The following is a 14,650-nucleotide window of genomic DNA, read 5'->3' as shown; positions in this document are numbered from 1 at the left end:
CTTCCTGTGTGGTGTTGAGAGTGGGACTTGGGCCATTCAGCGCAGGAGAGGAGGAGCGATGCTGAGGACACTATGGCTGTATCAAATTTGAGGGCTCCTCTTCAAAGCCACCAGTAGAATGCTGTCTCTAAAATTCATTTGCAGTAAGTTACTCTGAGCAAGGAGGAAAGGGCTAGACTTAGGGCTAGGTACCTAAGTTGATTTATGGAGTTAGGAGGGTTGGGAGAGTATAGCCTCTGCCAACCTGCCTTTGTTTCCTGTAGCTTCCACTGCTCTTCAGTGCAGTTTTTGGAGCTGGAGTAATGATATGATCACCACCCCAGCCAACTTTCTGATGCACTGGTCAGAGTCTTCCCACAAGACCTGGGGCCTCTCAGAGGGAATATTTGCTAAATAAGGGAAAACTAAAGTGGCACACTAGTAAAGGATAGAAGACAAAAGTTACTCCCATACCCCTCTACAAATTAGTATCACCTGGGGAGCTTCTTTTAAACTGTAACAGATACCTGGCTCTTGACCCAGATCTGCTGAAAACACTTCCAGCGTTGGGACCCATTAGGCTGGTAAACAACACCCTAGCATTGTAGGTATTAGCCCCAGTTTAGATTAGTTGGCTAGGTCCTTTATACTCTTTTTTCCCCACTTAGGGAAAGAATTCCAGTCTAAACTTGCAGAAGGCTCTGATCTGGATGCAAAAAGAGGCCATTGGCCCTGCAGAGTGCCAGGCCTGACTAGGCCAGACCTGCTCATGTGCTTTCTGTCATGAGGGGAAGGGCAGACAGGAGGAGGGGGCTCCAAGGTGGGAGCCTAGGGGTCATATTCTTAATGAGCATACTGTCTGGGAGGTCAGTGGGTTATAGAGTTTTAATGCCTGCTGTGTACCTTGGCCCTTCTCACCTGGGATTCTGAGAGAAAATGATTTGATGACTTTCGTCAGTATTCTCAAGGATGGTACACAACCAGTATCATTCTAGATGCATTGGATATAATGCATTACATATGAAGGACTAATTCTCACAGAACTGGTTGAGAAGGGTTGTTGTATCTTGAACCAGAGAGTCTTCACATCTCCAAATCTGTCTGCTAGACAGACCACATTGTCTTTTCCCTGGGACTGGATTCTACCCAAGCTGCTGACCTGCCTTCTGATTGGTGTTGTTAAGACACTAAGGCCAAGCAACTTCTGGTGGCACTTTGAAAGGATAGGGCTTTTTATTTCATCCTTTTCCCTTGGTGGTGGTTTCTCACTACTTGAACTACTGCTCTCTTGAATGCCAAATTCATTCACCCAATTACTTGTTGGCTGTCTCCCTGTGAGTGCCCCACAGTTATCTGTCCAAGAGTCAGTATGTCCAAAACTGAAATCATCTCTTTTGTGTCGTAGATTTGGCAAGCCACAAACCAGGATATCCTTGACTTCTTTGATCTCCTTAGCTAAGGTAGTTATCTAGCCCTGTTCAGCTTGTCCTCATTACTCTTTCAAATTTGTCTACTTTTTTACATCCACAAACTTTGTGTATAAATAACTTCTTGCTCTGGTCACTTCAGCAGTTTTTAAACTGGTTACCCTACTTCCATTGCCTCTTTTCAACCAGTTCTGCACATCAATATGAGGGACATTTCCAAAATGCAAACTGGGACGTGTCATTCCCTGATTTAAATCCTGAATTGATTTTTCCAACCAAATTTAAAATTCATGTAACATCCTGAAATGGTTCCTCTATGTGTCTAGATTTTAAAATTTAAATTTACTGGAATGGCACTTGAGGCCGGCCATCCATGATTTGGGTCCTGTCCACCTCTCTAGCCTCTCCCCACGTGCCTGGTGTTTGAGCTTTAGTGAACCCCTGCAGTTTCCTTGCCACCCTGTGCTCTCTCAGGCCTCTTCCCACCACCCAGAATGCCATCTACCTCCTTCTCTCCACTCTATTTCCCTGTCCCCACCCCATCCTCATTCTTTAGCTGACATTCTGTCCATTTATTAAGATAGCTCTGCCATTGGCATCTCAGGAAATCTCCAATCCCTGTGGCCTATTAAGTGTCCTCCTCTGGAGGCAGCAAAATATACAGACCTTTTTTTTAGGTATGCTTAGATTTAGTTGCTTTGTGACTTTGGCAAGATTTCTAATTTCTGATCTGTTTTCTTATCTGCAGAACGGAAATAATGGTATCTTACAGGGTTGTTACGAAGGCCAAATGAGATAGTGCATGCAAGCATCAAGCACTGTGCTGGCACACAGTAGGCTTGCTTCTCTTCTCCAGTATGTACTCCTACTATGCTACTTTCTGCCAGTAAGCATCTATTTCTATTTTAAGTGTTAGTTTAACTTAAGAGAAGTTAGTTTAACTTCCCTCCCACTTTAGGCAGGAGTTCCTTTAGGGTGTCTTCCGTCTCCGCATCCTGCCAAATACAAGAGAAGGGCACATATTTGGGGAGGAGGAAGATGAATTTTATTTTGGACATGAGTTTCAGGTGCCTGTGAGAATGTACAAGCAGAGCTGTCCAGTTGGCAGTTGGAACCTACTGGGTCTGGAGCTCAGCAGAGATGTCCAGATTGAAGATAAAGTTTGGGGAGTGAGTTGGGAGTGTGTCAGTGGTGGTTGAAGGCATGGTTTGGGCGAGGTTACTGTTCAAGTTACTAAGAAAACTGAATTTGAGGCAAAGCTAGTGCTAGCACTTTATTGGAAGGTGAAGTCTCAGAGCAGTGAAAGGAAGGGAGGAAAAGAAAATCAAAAGTTAATGTTAGTGAGTTGGCCCTTGCTTCACAAAGACACAGCTGGTCACTTGACCATGTTGGATGTCTCTGAATAGACTACACAGAAACACCATGCATTATATTTGGATTGATGGAGGTATGGAGGGGAAAATTCACCGCTCTGCTTCCTTTCCATACTTTACTGCCCAAAGTTGGCCATGAAGCCAGTGTTAGCTTCCCACTTTCTTGCTGGGATGATACTACTTGGCCACTGTGAAAGCCAGATCCCATGCCTAACTAAGTCCTGTAGTGGCAAGGGGAGCAGAATGTGGTCACCAACCTGTTGGAGTTGGTCAGCACAGAGTAAGCAGCTGGAGACCTGTGAGTCAGGTAAGGCTGCAAGAATCTGAAGCAGCAAGTTACCTGAGGAGAGTATACATAGGGAAGGGGAAGGTAGAGCCCTGGGAAGCCCTGAGAGTTAAAAAGTCTGTAGCCTGAAGGGGCATCCACTTCTCAGCAGGAGAGAGATTGAGCAGCTTAGAGGGCAAGTGAGTTCTGGGAAGTGGCCATTGTATGCACAGATGCCTGGTAAGCTGGCCAGAGCAGTCTCCATGGGATAGAGGAAACAGAAACTGGGTTATGGTGGTAAGAAAGGAGAGACAGCAGCTCACGCTTACTGTGTGTCCTGGGTAGCATCCATTCATGGGGATTGTGGAGAATGGGTAGCCAGGCAGATAACCAGGGGAATAGTTTCTGGAAACTGGGATGTGATGGTGGGGGAGAGGCCTGGTGAGGTGCTCTGTGTACCAGGATGGAACATATTAACAACCTCCTTTGATTCATCCAGAGCCATAACTGCCAGTTTGACAGAATCAAGCAGATTGGCTGGCAGTCAGTAGAGGCAGGGTATGAACATTATCAACTCTGTTCCCTAGGAGCTTCTCTCTTCTGGTGGGTTCTGGGCAGTTTCCCAGGGTTAACATCACCTGCCCCGGCATGGAGGCAGCTTTGTGAAGTAAGAATAGGGCTTATTTACCAGTAGAGTGGGGCAAAAAAAAAAAAAAAAAAAAGAATAGGGCTTATATTCCATCTCTTTCACTATTGAGCTGTCTGAACATAGAGAAGGTGCTTAACCTTTGAGTGTCAGTTTCTCTGTTTGTAATATGACGCCAATAGCACCTTCCTCAAGTGATATTCTTAGGTAGTCTTCAGGGAGAAAATTAAATGAGACAGCATGCTTGATACAGGTGCTTAAAAAATGATACCTGGGAGAGGTTGATACTAAACAAATGAAAAGGAAACAAAATAGAAGTAGTCACATTCCCAAGATGTACTTGCGACACACATAACCATCTTTTGAGCCCCAAATGATAGGTGGCCCTTAGTGCCCCAATTTTCAGCTTGTTTCTTTGGGTGGCTACTGTCATATTTTCTACTGTCCAGGCACTCTTACCTCCTTTTAGCAGGCCAAGGCTGAGAGAGAGTCTAAACCTGGTGGCACCTCCCTCACCCCACTCCCACAATTTGAATTCACCTGCTTGGTTCACATTTTCAGCGCTCTACTTCAGTGGGGAGCAGGGGTGGAGCAATGCAAAGACCCAAATCTGCTGCTGGGTAATCCTAGGGAATGTACGAGGCCCCAGAGCTAAGTCCACCCTATACAGACATGAGGCAAAAAGTGCATTAGGAACAGGTATGCTCTATAGCCCAGGTACTATGGAAGTTTCATAGCACAGGTGACCTTGGCCCCTGTCAAGTAGGCCCAGGGCACCTGGAGAACACAAAGTCTGAGGGTGAGTGGTCCCTCCTGCTTCTCTGTGGTGGTTTCATGTCATCTCTTCTATGTGTATGGGTAGCATGATCATACCTAGCCTCTCTCCATCTCTATTATCTGTGCCACCTGAAACAGGTACCACTACTCCCAGGGACAGAGGTCCTCAGAGGGGCAGCCTGGGACGTTTGGCCTTCATTCCTTTCCCAAAGGCTGGGGAGTTTGGATGTGGGGATTAGACTCTTCTTGCACAAATAACGGGTACCAGAGTAAATAGATGTCTCTCACCCTGTGTTTTGTTACTTTTTATTATGGAAAATTTTAACATACAAATGAGAGTAGAATGTAATGACTTACATGTACAATAGTTGTTCATTGCATGGCTGATCTCATTTCATCTTTGTCCCTTTTCCTCTCCCTTTTACTCCCATAGTATTTTGAAGCAAATCTCAGACATCTTATCACCTTATTTCATCCAAAAGTATTTTAGTATCCCTAAAAGATATAGCTCTTTAAAAAAGAAAACTACAATACCATTATCACATCTGAAAGGTTAATTCATCAACTATCCAGCATTCAAGTTACCCTGGTTGTTTTATTTTGTTTTACAGTATGTTTATTTGGATGAGATTTAAGACAAAGACAATACACTACAAATGTCTTTTGAGTCTGCTTTCCCCCTATTTTCTAATTATTGTATTAATATAGTGTTTGTTTTGTATACATTCTTTTTAAACTTCATTTTCAATGTGTCAGCAATTCAGATACATAACATTATCACCTTGATAATGCAAAGAACACAATATGAAGAAGACTGAGAACATAGGTTCCCAGTACTTAGTCACTGGGATTAGAGAGATTTTCCTTTTAGTATTTTCTATTTAAAGATGTCCTGCCATGGCTTTGGAAGAATTCTAGACAGCAGGAGCTTTCTGGAATGGGAGTGCAATGAAAAAAAAAATGGACTCAAAGTTATGAAAAGATGAAAAGATTTAAGTCAAGGAGAGAGAATATATTTTGAAACTAAATGTAAAAATTTCCTGGCTGGATGCGGTGGCTCACGCCTGAAATCCCAGCACTTTGGGAGGCCGAGGGAGGTGGATCATGAGGTCAGGAGTTTGAGACTAGCCTGACTAATGTGATGAAACCCTGTCTCTACTAAATACAAAAATTAGACAGGCATGGTGGCATGCACCTTTAATCCCAGCTACTCAGGAGGCTGAGGCAGGAGAAGTGCTTGAACCCGGGAGCCAAGTTGAACAGTGAGCCAGGATTATGCCACTGCCCTCCAGCCTGGGCAACAGAGTGAGACTCCATCTCACAAAAAAAAAAAAAAGAATGTCCTTCATTCAGGATGTAAGGATCCAGACAGGTGCTAAGGAGAGAAGTTGTATCATCTTATTTCTTCCTCAAATTCCTTAACAAACCAAATAGGTAATGCCCATTGACCTAGAAAAGGAAACTCTCTTCAAAGCCATGTATAAGAAAAAGGGCAGAGGGAAAGTAGTGAGAGAGTAACTTGCTTTGAGGTACTCTAGGTCAGGGGTCCCCAGCCCCTGGGCTGTGGACTGGTAGCGGGTCCATAGCCTGTTAGGAACCTGGCCGCACAGCAGGAGGTGAGCAGTGGGCAAGGGAGCATTACTGCCTGAGCTCCGCCTCCTGTCAGATCAGCGGCGGCATTAGATTCTTGTAGGAGTGTGAATCCTATTGTGAACTGCACATGCAAGGGATCTAGGTTGTGAGCTCCTTATGAGGATCTAATGCCTGGTGATCTGAGGTAGAGCAGTTTCATCTCAAAACCATCCTCCTCCCCCTCCCCATTCCATGGAAAAATTGTCTTATGTGAAATTGGTCCTTGGTGCCAAAAAGGTTGAGGACCACTACTCTAGGTGATAGATACCAAAGCCTTCACTTTGGGAAACCTGTCAAATGGCCGAAGCTATGACTCTCCATCATTACAAATGATGAAAGTGTAGCAGATTTTTACTGAGGTGCTAATGGATTGAAAAAAACTTTATGAAAGGGGACTAGACAGATACCCAGGCAGCAGGGCAACATGGATACTGAATGAGAGTTAAGTGCTTTCAATCTCTCTGCTCCACAAATCAGGTTAAAATTCTAAACTCTTTAATTTTAGATTAAATAATGGGGCAAATACAAAGTAAAGCCTTGCATCAGTTGCAGTAGCTGGATGGAGAAAATAAACACTTCTAGAATATAACTTAGAACAGCCCCTTGAACTTCCTTCATCCAAGCCACACCCACTAGCTGAAGATGTTGCACTTTTTGACAAAAGAATGGAGGTGCTACCAACACAACCTTCCTAACATAGGAGGAGACATGTAGACACACAAGGGCGATGGAGCTGCACTCAGCACTGGATATGGTGAAGAAGGGTATGTAAGAGGTCTTTCTCCATACCCATCAAAATTTTGAATCTATAAACACTGGAGGCAAGTCTATCCATTTTCAGAGAATTGGCTTAGTGGAGTAGGAAGTAGCAAGGGTGTTTTGTTTTGGTCCTCTGAGATTGCTAAATAGAACTTCACAAAGGGTACATGAGAGCCATGAGATGACTGAAATAAGTTGTGGAATTTAAAAGGTGGAAATTTTTTGTTTTTACAGTGTTAGGGGTCATTTCTCCATAGTCAGCCATGAGTATGGTAAGACCCATTAGTTCCTGGCTTGTTAGTGAATAGGAGATGGCAGACACTCTTGGCTGCACAGCAAGTAACTGCAAAGGGGAATGGCATACACCAGCTTGAATATAATGGGGAAGCTAAGAAAACGGTTGTTTAGTTACTGTAGTTCTAGGAAGGGAAGAGATTTCTAGCCTCTTAAAGATTCCTGCTCCCAAGATCATTTTATTTCTATTTAATTTTTCAGACTTTATTCCTGGTATCAATAGGTTAAGAAAGAATTTTCCCAAGTATTGATTTATAGATAATGTTTATAAGTGGCATAAAAAACTTTCCATTTCACAAACAGTAACATTCATTGATCCCTTTAAATGCAAGTTCAATCCTTATAAGCTAAGTGCAGTGATGATTTCATGTAACACAGTTAAATGCACACAAAATCTGTATATTCTGAACTACAAAAGTGGTGTCCACAGCCACATACAGTTTTAGACAAGGATGCATTTTCACACTGAATAGTACTAACAAATAAGTTAACAAAACAATACCTGCTTAATACCAAATGCTTGTTCTGTCACCAACTTTTAAAGCAACACCATTCCAACTACTACTAAAAGCATTTAGTTTTAGAAGCTTTTATCTGATCTAGGAAAATAAATTCTCCAAAAACTTGACAAATAGAATGGATAAGCCCCAAAGCTTTTAAATTTAAAAAGGTTTCCAAAGGCTTTGGAATGGCTCACAATGGCTCACGCCTTTAATCCCAGCACTTTGGGAGACCAAGGCAGGCGGATCACTTGAGTCAAGGAGTTTCAGACAAGACCAACCTGGGCAGCATGGCAAAACCCCATCTCTACAAAAAAAATACAAAAATTAGCCATGTGTGGTGGCGCATGCCTGTAGTCCCAGCTCCTTAAGAGGTTGAGGCAGCAGAGGTTGCAGTGAGCTGAGATCCCACCACTGTACTCCAGCTTGGGTGACAGAATGAGACTGTCTCAAAAAATGAAAAGTTTTCCAACACTGAAGCCTTCACATGAAACAGTTTCTCCAAAAAAACAACTTGCTATCTGAAGAAAAGAATATTAAAACAAATTACCTTTTAATACAAATATTCTTAAAAGATACTTTTTCTAGGCCGGACGCGGTGGCTCACGCCTGTAATCCCAGCACTTTGGGAGGCTGAGGCGGGTGGATCACGAGGTCAAGAGAGCGAGACCATCCTGGTCAACATGGTGAAACCCCGTCTCTACTAAAAATACAAAAATTAGCTGGGCATGGTGGTGCATGCCTGTAATCCCAGCTACTCAGGAGGCTGAGGCAGGAGAATTGCCTGAACCCAGGAGGCGGAGGTTGTGGTGAGCCGAGATCGCGCCATTGCACTCCAGCCTGGGTAACAAGAGCAAAACTCCGTCTCAAAAAAAAAAAAAAAAAAGATACTTTTTCTATATCTACTCAAGAGAAACATCAAACAGCTCACCATCTTTAATAATTTGATTAATGTTGTCTAGAAACTAAAGAACACATGACCAAGCTGTGTTTCAGGCTATGGTGAGTCAAAGGTACCATTTGGATTTCACATATTAAAGAGCTGTAGTATAGCTTACAGTGGCACAAAGACTCAACACAAATATTGTGTTGTTTCATCATGTAGGTAGTCAAAAGTCAGAAGGAACTGTGCAGTTTGCAAGATCCTTCATTCATCGTCATTAAAACTGAATTCAAGTATGGTAATATAAATGCAGGCGTTAAAAGTCTGAAATAACGTTTTAAAATTGAAAATACAAAAACTTTGTTTCTTTATCTTTCATTTACATGGTTAGATATCAGGACCTTACTGTAGAAAATATTAAGTTACTATATATGGTTGTCCCAGAAAATAATGGAGCTTCAGAAAGTACAAAAAGTGTCAAAGTCCACAGTTGACTTTGTCAAATGCTTTTCTAGCTCATTTCAATTATTCGTTCATAGTAACCAAGTCTTAACCCTAGCAAACTTTCTTGGGTCCTTTCAAATTAAGAAGACGGTTTCTTCAACTTGTACTTGATCTGGTCTTCCAATTGGCATTGGAAGTTCATCATTTAATTGATGAACTCTATAACAAGATCTTCAAGAATATCCACTGGCTCACTGTAAGGACTCTGATAATACCCAAACCATCAGACATCATAATTCTTTAGGAAACAGTCTCTCTTTTACCAGATCTGCCGTCTACTCCTTCATTTTCTTCCTCAGAGATGTGATTTTCTGCCCTGTTTTCTCAAGGTCATTTTTGTTCTTCAAGTCTGTCCTTGATGTCCTGCCAGTACTACTCAGATCTGGGGAGTCAGTTGGATGGCTCTGGTGCCAGGTTTGGGACAGAATGGTTACAGTACTAAAGACTCTCCAAGTCACTGCTCACAGAGACTGCAGCTGGTGCTGGTGTCATGACAGAAGCAGAAGAATCACAGCCTAAAAGGATATCTGTGGCACTCTCTCCACGGTTAGAATTGGAACAGCTGGTGAGGCAACGTCCTTGGAGGATGGAGGGGACGAGTAACTTGCTTCCAGATGGGGTTGGGAATCAATTGAGGCCTCCAATACAGTCTCTTGCAGTCCTGAGCTTAGAAACATCTCCTCCTCATCATCATAATTATCTCTTTCTCTCTTTTAGAGAAGGGCCTCACTATGTTGCCAAGGCTGGAGTGCAGTGGCCATTCACAGGCATGGTCATAACACACTATAGTCCCCAGCTCCTGGGCTCATGTGGTCCTCCTGCCTCAGCCTCCTGGGTAGCTGGGACTACAGGTGTGTGCCACTGCACATGGCTGAAACACTTCATTCCTTGGTTGTAATGTTCCCATTACTCAACTTGATGGTCTTCCTTTCCTTAAAGCCCAAATCCAAGTTGGGATGAGTGTTCATTTCCAGAGATCCTTTGGGCATCTCAGATACCTGTTTTATCCAGTTAAGGTGATTTTTCAGGAAGATATCAAAGTCAAAGGCGTCACCCTCATCTATGAAGCCAATGCCAATGAAAGCACTATACCTGCGCAGTGTCATCCTAGACCACATTACAAAGTAGAAGCTGTAATCTTTCACTATCTCCTTAGCAGTGTCAGCATATTGTTCTACTGGTGCTTGAGCAAAGAGCTCTCCTGATATTTTATCCTTCAGTTGACATAGGCAGTCTTCCTTTGGAAGAATGGTCCACATTCTAGCCTGTAGCTGTTGCTGGAGGCCTGGGGCAGAATCTAGCAGACATTGACACTGGCTACTGCAGGATAGGCTTGTACTGTACCTTGGACTGCCATCTTGGCTCTCCCCTTTGTGCCCTCCCAGATGATGCTGGGAGTAAATTGAAGCCTCTAGTCCAGTCTCTTGCAGTTCTGAGCTTAGAAACATCTCTTCCTCCTCCTCCTCCTCCTCCTCATCATCATCTCTTTCTCTCTTTTAGAGAAAGGCCTTGCTATGTTGCTAAGGCTGGAGTGCAGTGGCCATTCACAGGCACTCTAGTTCTTTTTTGCATGATTTTTCCTTATAATTTATTTGTTGAACTATTTCTCAAAATCTGGATTTCCTTTTTTGTTTTTTTTTTTGAGACGGAGTTTCGCTCTTGTTACCCAGGCTGGAGTGCAATGGCGCAATCTTGGCTCACCGCAACCTCCGCCTCCCGGGTTCAGGCAGTTCTCCTGCCCCAGCCTCCTGAGTCGCTGGGATTACAGGCACGCGCCACCATGCCCAGCTAATTTTTTGTATTTTTAGTAGAGACGGGGTTTCACCATGTTGACCAGGATGGTCTTGATCTCTTGACCTCGTGATCCACCCACCTCGGCCTCCCACAGTGCTGGGATTACAGGCTTAAGCCACCGCGCCCAGCCTATAGATTTTCTTGAAATGCATCCTCATGGTGTTAATAAGTTCCTCTGTCTTCTCCATTTTCCATAAATTGTTAGTTGGGTTTGGAGCAGTGATTTCCTAACAGCAACAGCATCACCTGGGAATTCTAGGAAATGCTAATTCCTACTCACCCCAGAGGGGCTGGCTGTAAAGGTCACCATCTTGTTGAGACCTAACATCTCAATTCTGTGATGTCACCCATTGAAAGAGATCAAAACAATTGGGGTGGAGAAGGGTGAAAATATTGGATGAGGTAGTGGTTGGTCTCATGATGGGATGGCATACTTGTTATTTCTATGTTTTTATTTCATATCAATGAAAATTTGGGGGTTTTGCCTAACATGGAATGCAAAGAAAAAAAAAAGGAATGGTGAGCTTATGGTTAAACAGTTAACTTAGCTGATTTAATGTACTTTAAAAACTACATCATTACTAATGGTCTAGTGTTCCCTGCCCTTTGCAGAGACATGAGGAGAAAAGTTTGTTCTCCCTCAATGCTTAGGCTACTATTTGACCCTTTCTAGAAGACAGGGAGTTCAAATAGGGCAGACTGTCCTCCCTCAGAGATTGGAGTTTTAGTTACCTATATATTTGACAGCCAAAGGCACTTGGTTTGGAAATATCCTTGGTTGGGCCCTCTAGCTGCAGCCATGGCTAGTCAGTGTTTCATAGAGAATGCAAGCCAGGCTTGCTTTGCCGGAAAAGACCCTTCTGATTTTAGCAGAAAAGATCAGCCCAGGACTGGCCATCTGGCAGGTAATCAGGACCTACTTAAACAATTGAGCAAGGACCAATAGGTGGAACTGAATCCTCATGAACTCATGGAGTAAACATGCCTACCAAGCTGTAAAATTAAACTTTGTTTTCCAAAGCCTCAGTGAACAAAATCTGAGATAAATCACTTTTAACTCATCTTGGTACTCCTTTGTAAAAAGCAAAGGATAGACTGTATGCATTTGACAATGTAGAACTGAAAACCTAGACAGAAACACTTAGATTAACAAATGATAAAACATGACCACATCATTTTACAAAGTTTTTATACATTTTTTTGTTTTGTTTTGAGACAGAGTCTTGTGCTGTCACACAGGCTAGAATGCAATGGCATGATCTCGGCTAACTGCAACCTCAGCCTCCCCAGTTCACGTAATTCTCCTTCTTCAGCCTCCCAAGTAGCCAAGATTATAGGCACACACCACCACACCCGGCTAATTTTTTGCATTTTTGGTAGAGACAGGGTTTCGCTATGTTGACTAGACTGGTCTCGAACTCCTGGCCTTGTGATTCACCATCCTTGGCCTTCCAAAGTGCTGGGATTACAGGCATGAGCCACTATGCCCAGCCAGTTTTTATACATACTAACATAGTGATATTGGAAATCCATTTTTCAGTGGAAAAAAATGCTCTCTATTTTGGAAAGTAGGTAGTTGGGCTCCTGTTTTAAATGAAGACATGTTACCTGAAAAATTAATATGCCTGTGTAAGTTCAGTGAGGTGGCAAGGGCAGAAGGTGAAGAAGGGTGAAGAGACCAGAATATATCCATTCCACTACGAGTGGACATTTGGGTTGCTTCCAAGTTTAGTTACCTCCAAACCATGCTATATAAATATCCTTCCTTGTTCATGTGCCCTGGCACACATGTGCAAAAGTTTCTGTAAGGAGTTAAATTGCTTGGTCATTCCTTATGAGTATTTTCATCTTTATTAAATATTGCCACATTGTTTTTGCAGAGTGGCTGTACTGGTTTACAGCCCCATCAGCAAGATGGGTCTCCTTGGCTGGATTCCAGTCTGCCTCTTTTGGGAGGAGGGTGTAGCAGGGAGAGAAATAAGGCTGGCAAGGAATGAGGAAGCCAGGCAGGAGAAGGCCATTAGTGCCAATCCAAGGTGTTCAGACTGTATTTGACTGCATTGGGAAGCTGCTGGAACAGGGAACAAAATGCAAAAACAAGGTTTTGGGAAGGTGAGTCTTTAAAGCTCTCTCTTGGTTTGTTTGTTTTGGGGGTTGGTAGTGATAGTGGTGGGGTTGGCTTAGGCCAGCAGCAGGACTCAAGCTCACAGGAGAGAGGAGATCTGTGGGGTGACAGCACGAAGGGGACACTGAGCACATGTCTGGTGGCAGAAAACCAGAGCATTTCAGATCTCCCAACTCTTATCCTTAAATAATACAGTTAGACATTCACACACGGCTGGTAAGGGGTATGAAGTGCTACAGCCACTCTGGAAAACAATGTGGACTTATTTAACAAAGATAAATATGCACATACTGAGTGGCCCACAAGTCCTAAAATACACCAAGCAAAACAGGGAAAAAAAAAAAAGGAAGGAATCGTCAACATAAAGTGTCCACCATCTAATTGTCCACTTAGCAATTAGAAGTCTGATGATGAGCTTTGCCACAGAAATGTTTGTGACCAGTGGTTTGAGGGATGAGTGAGTGGTAGGAAAGAGAAACTGGGCGCCGGGCCTACTGTCAGGATGGTTGGCTGAGAGTAGACTCAAGCACACAGAAACATTAGTATGTGATCAAGCAAGATGGGTCCCCTTGGCTGGATTTCAGTCTGGCCCTTTGGGGAGGAGGGTGTAGGATGCTGGGTACAGGGTACATAATTTTACACATGGTGATGTAACACTTGGGAGAAACAATAAAATTAAATCCTCATTTTACACCATATACCAAATTAAAGTCCAGATGGATTGAATATTTAAATATACAAGGCAAAACTGGAAAAGAACTAGAAGAAAATCTAGAACACATAAATTTTCTATATAAAGAAAATTTATTTTGTGTATAAAGTTGGAGATGGCTAAAACTTTTCTAAAATCGACATCAAAACTAGAAACTTTAAAGGATAATATAGATAAATTTGACTTTATTAAAATACACACACACAGACACACCTATTAAACCTTTCTGTAAGAAAAAGAAAAAACAGTCTATAAACAAAATTAAATGACAAACAGAAAAATATTTATAATTGGGAAGCTGAGGCGGGAGGATTGCTTGAGCCCAAGAGTTTGAGGTTATAGTGAGCTGTGATTGAGCCACTGCATTCCAGCCTGGGTGACAGAGCAAGACCCTGTCTCTAAAAACAAAAAAGAAAAAAATATTTATAACATATGATAAATAACTTTTACAAATAATTAGGAAAAAGAAGCTGAGTGTGATGGCTCATGCCTGTAATTCCAGCACTTTGGGAGTCTGAGGCAGGTGGATCACTTGAGGCCAGGAGTTTAAGACCAGCCTGGCTAACCAGCCAAAACCCCATCTCTACTAAAAATACAAAAATTATCCTGACACGGTGATGCATGCCTGTAATCCCAGCTACTTGGGAGGCTGAAGCATGAGAATCACTTGAACCCATGAGGCAGAGATTACAGTGAGCTGAGATGGTGCCAATGCACTAGCCTGGGCTATAGAGAGAGACTCTGTCTCTAAATAAAATAAGTAGGAAAAAGAAACACATCAATAGAAACATAGATATGAATAGGAAATTGACAAAAAATACACCTACCAAGTTAAATCAACCTTAGCAGAAGTAAAAAACTAGTTCAAGATGGCAAAATGAACTGTTATATTTACTTCTCTTTCCTCCGTAAGTCCAACTGGAATTACATTTTTTAAATGAAAAAAAAAAAAGTAAAGTATGCAACCTCATGAGAGAAGT

General features: G+C 42.6%; 1 protein-coding gene across 5 annotated transcripts in view; it reads left to right on the top strand.

The window, feature by feature from the left end:
* The first annotated feature begins 12,551 nt into the window (after nucleotides 1–12,551).
* The window catches only part of SLC4A5 (solute carrier family 4 member 5), a 136,674-nt gene continuing 134,575 nt past the window's right edge, over nucleotides 12,552–14,650 (top strand). For 3 of the 5 annotated variants that reach the window (XM_037731420.1, XM_037731418.1, XM_017508698.2), the window contains exon 1: nucleotides 12,552–12,945. In XM_037731420.1, the coding sequence (XP_037587348.1) occupies nucleotides 12,922–12,945 (24 nt within the window). In that variant the 5' untranslated portion in view covers nucleotides 12,552–12,921. The remainder of the gene's footprint in view (nucleotides 12,946–14,650) is intronic. The other 2 variants (XM_037731416.1, XM_037731419.1) reach the window with 2 other exon arrangements.

Source organism: Cebus imitator, unplaced genomic scaffold (genome assembly GCF_001604975.1).
Source record: "Cebus imitator isolate Cc_AM_T3 unplaced genomic scaffold, Cebus_imitator-1.0 Scaffold399, whole genome shotgun sequence".
Classification (NCBI taxonomy): Eukaryota; Metazoa; Chordata; class Mammalia; order Primates; family Cebidae; genus Cebus; species Cebus imitator.
Note: the sequence above shows the minus strand (reverse complement) of the source record. Positions and strands in the feature narration are given on the sequence as shown.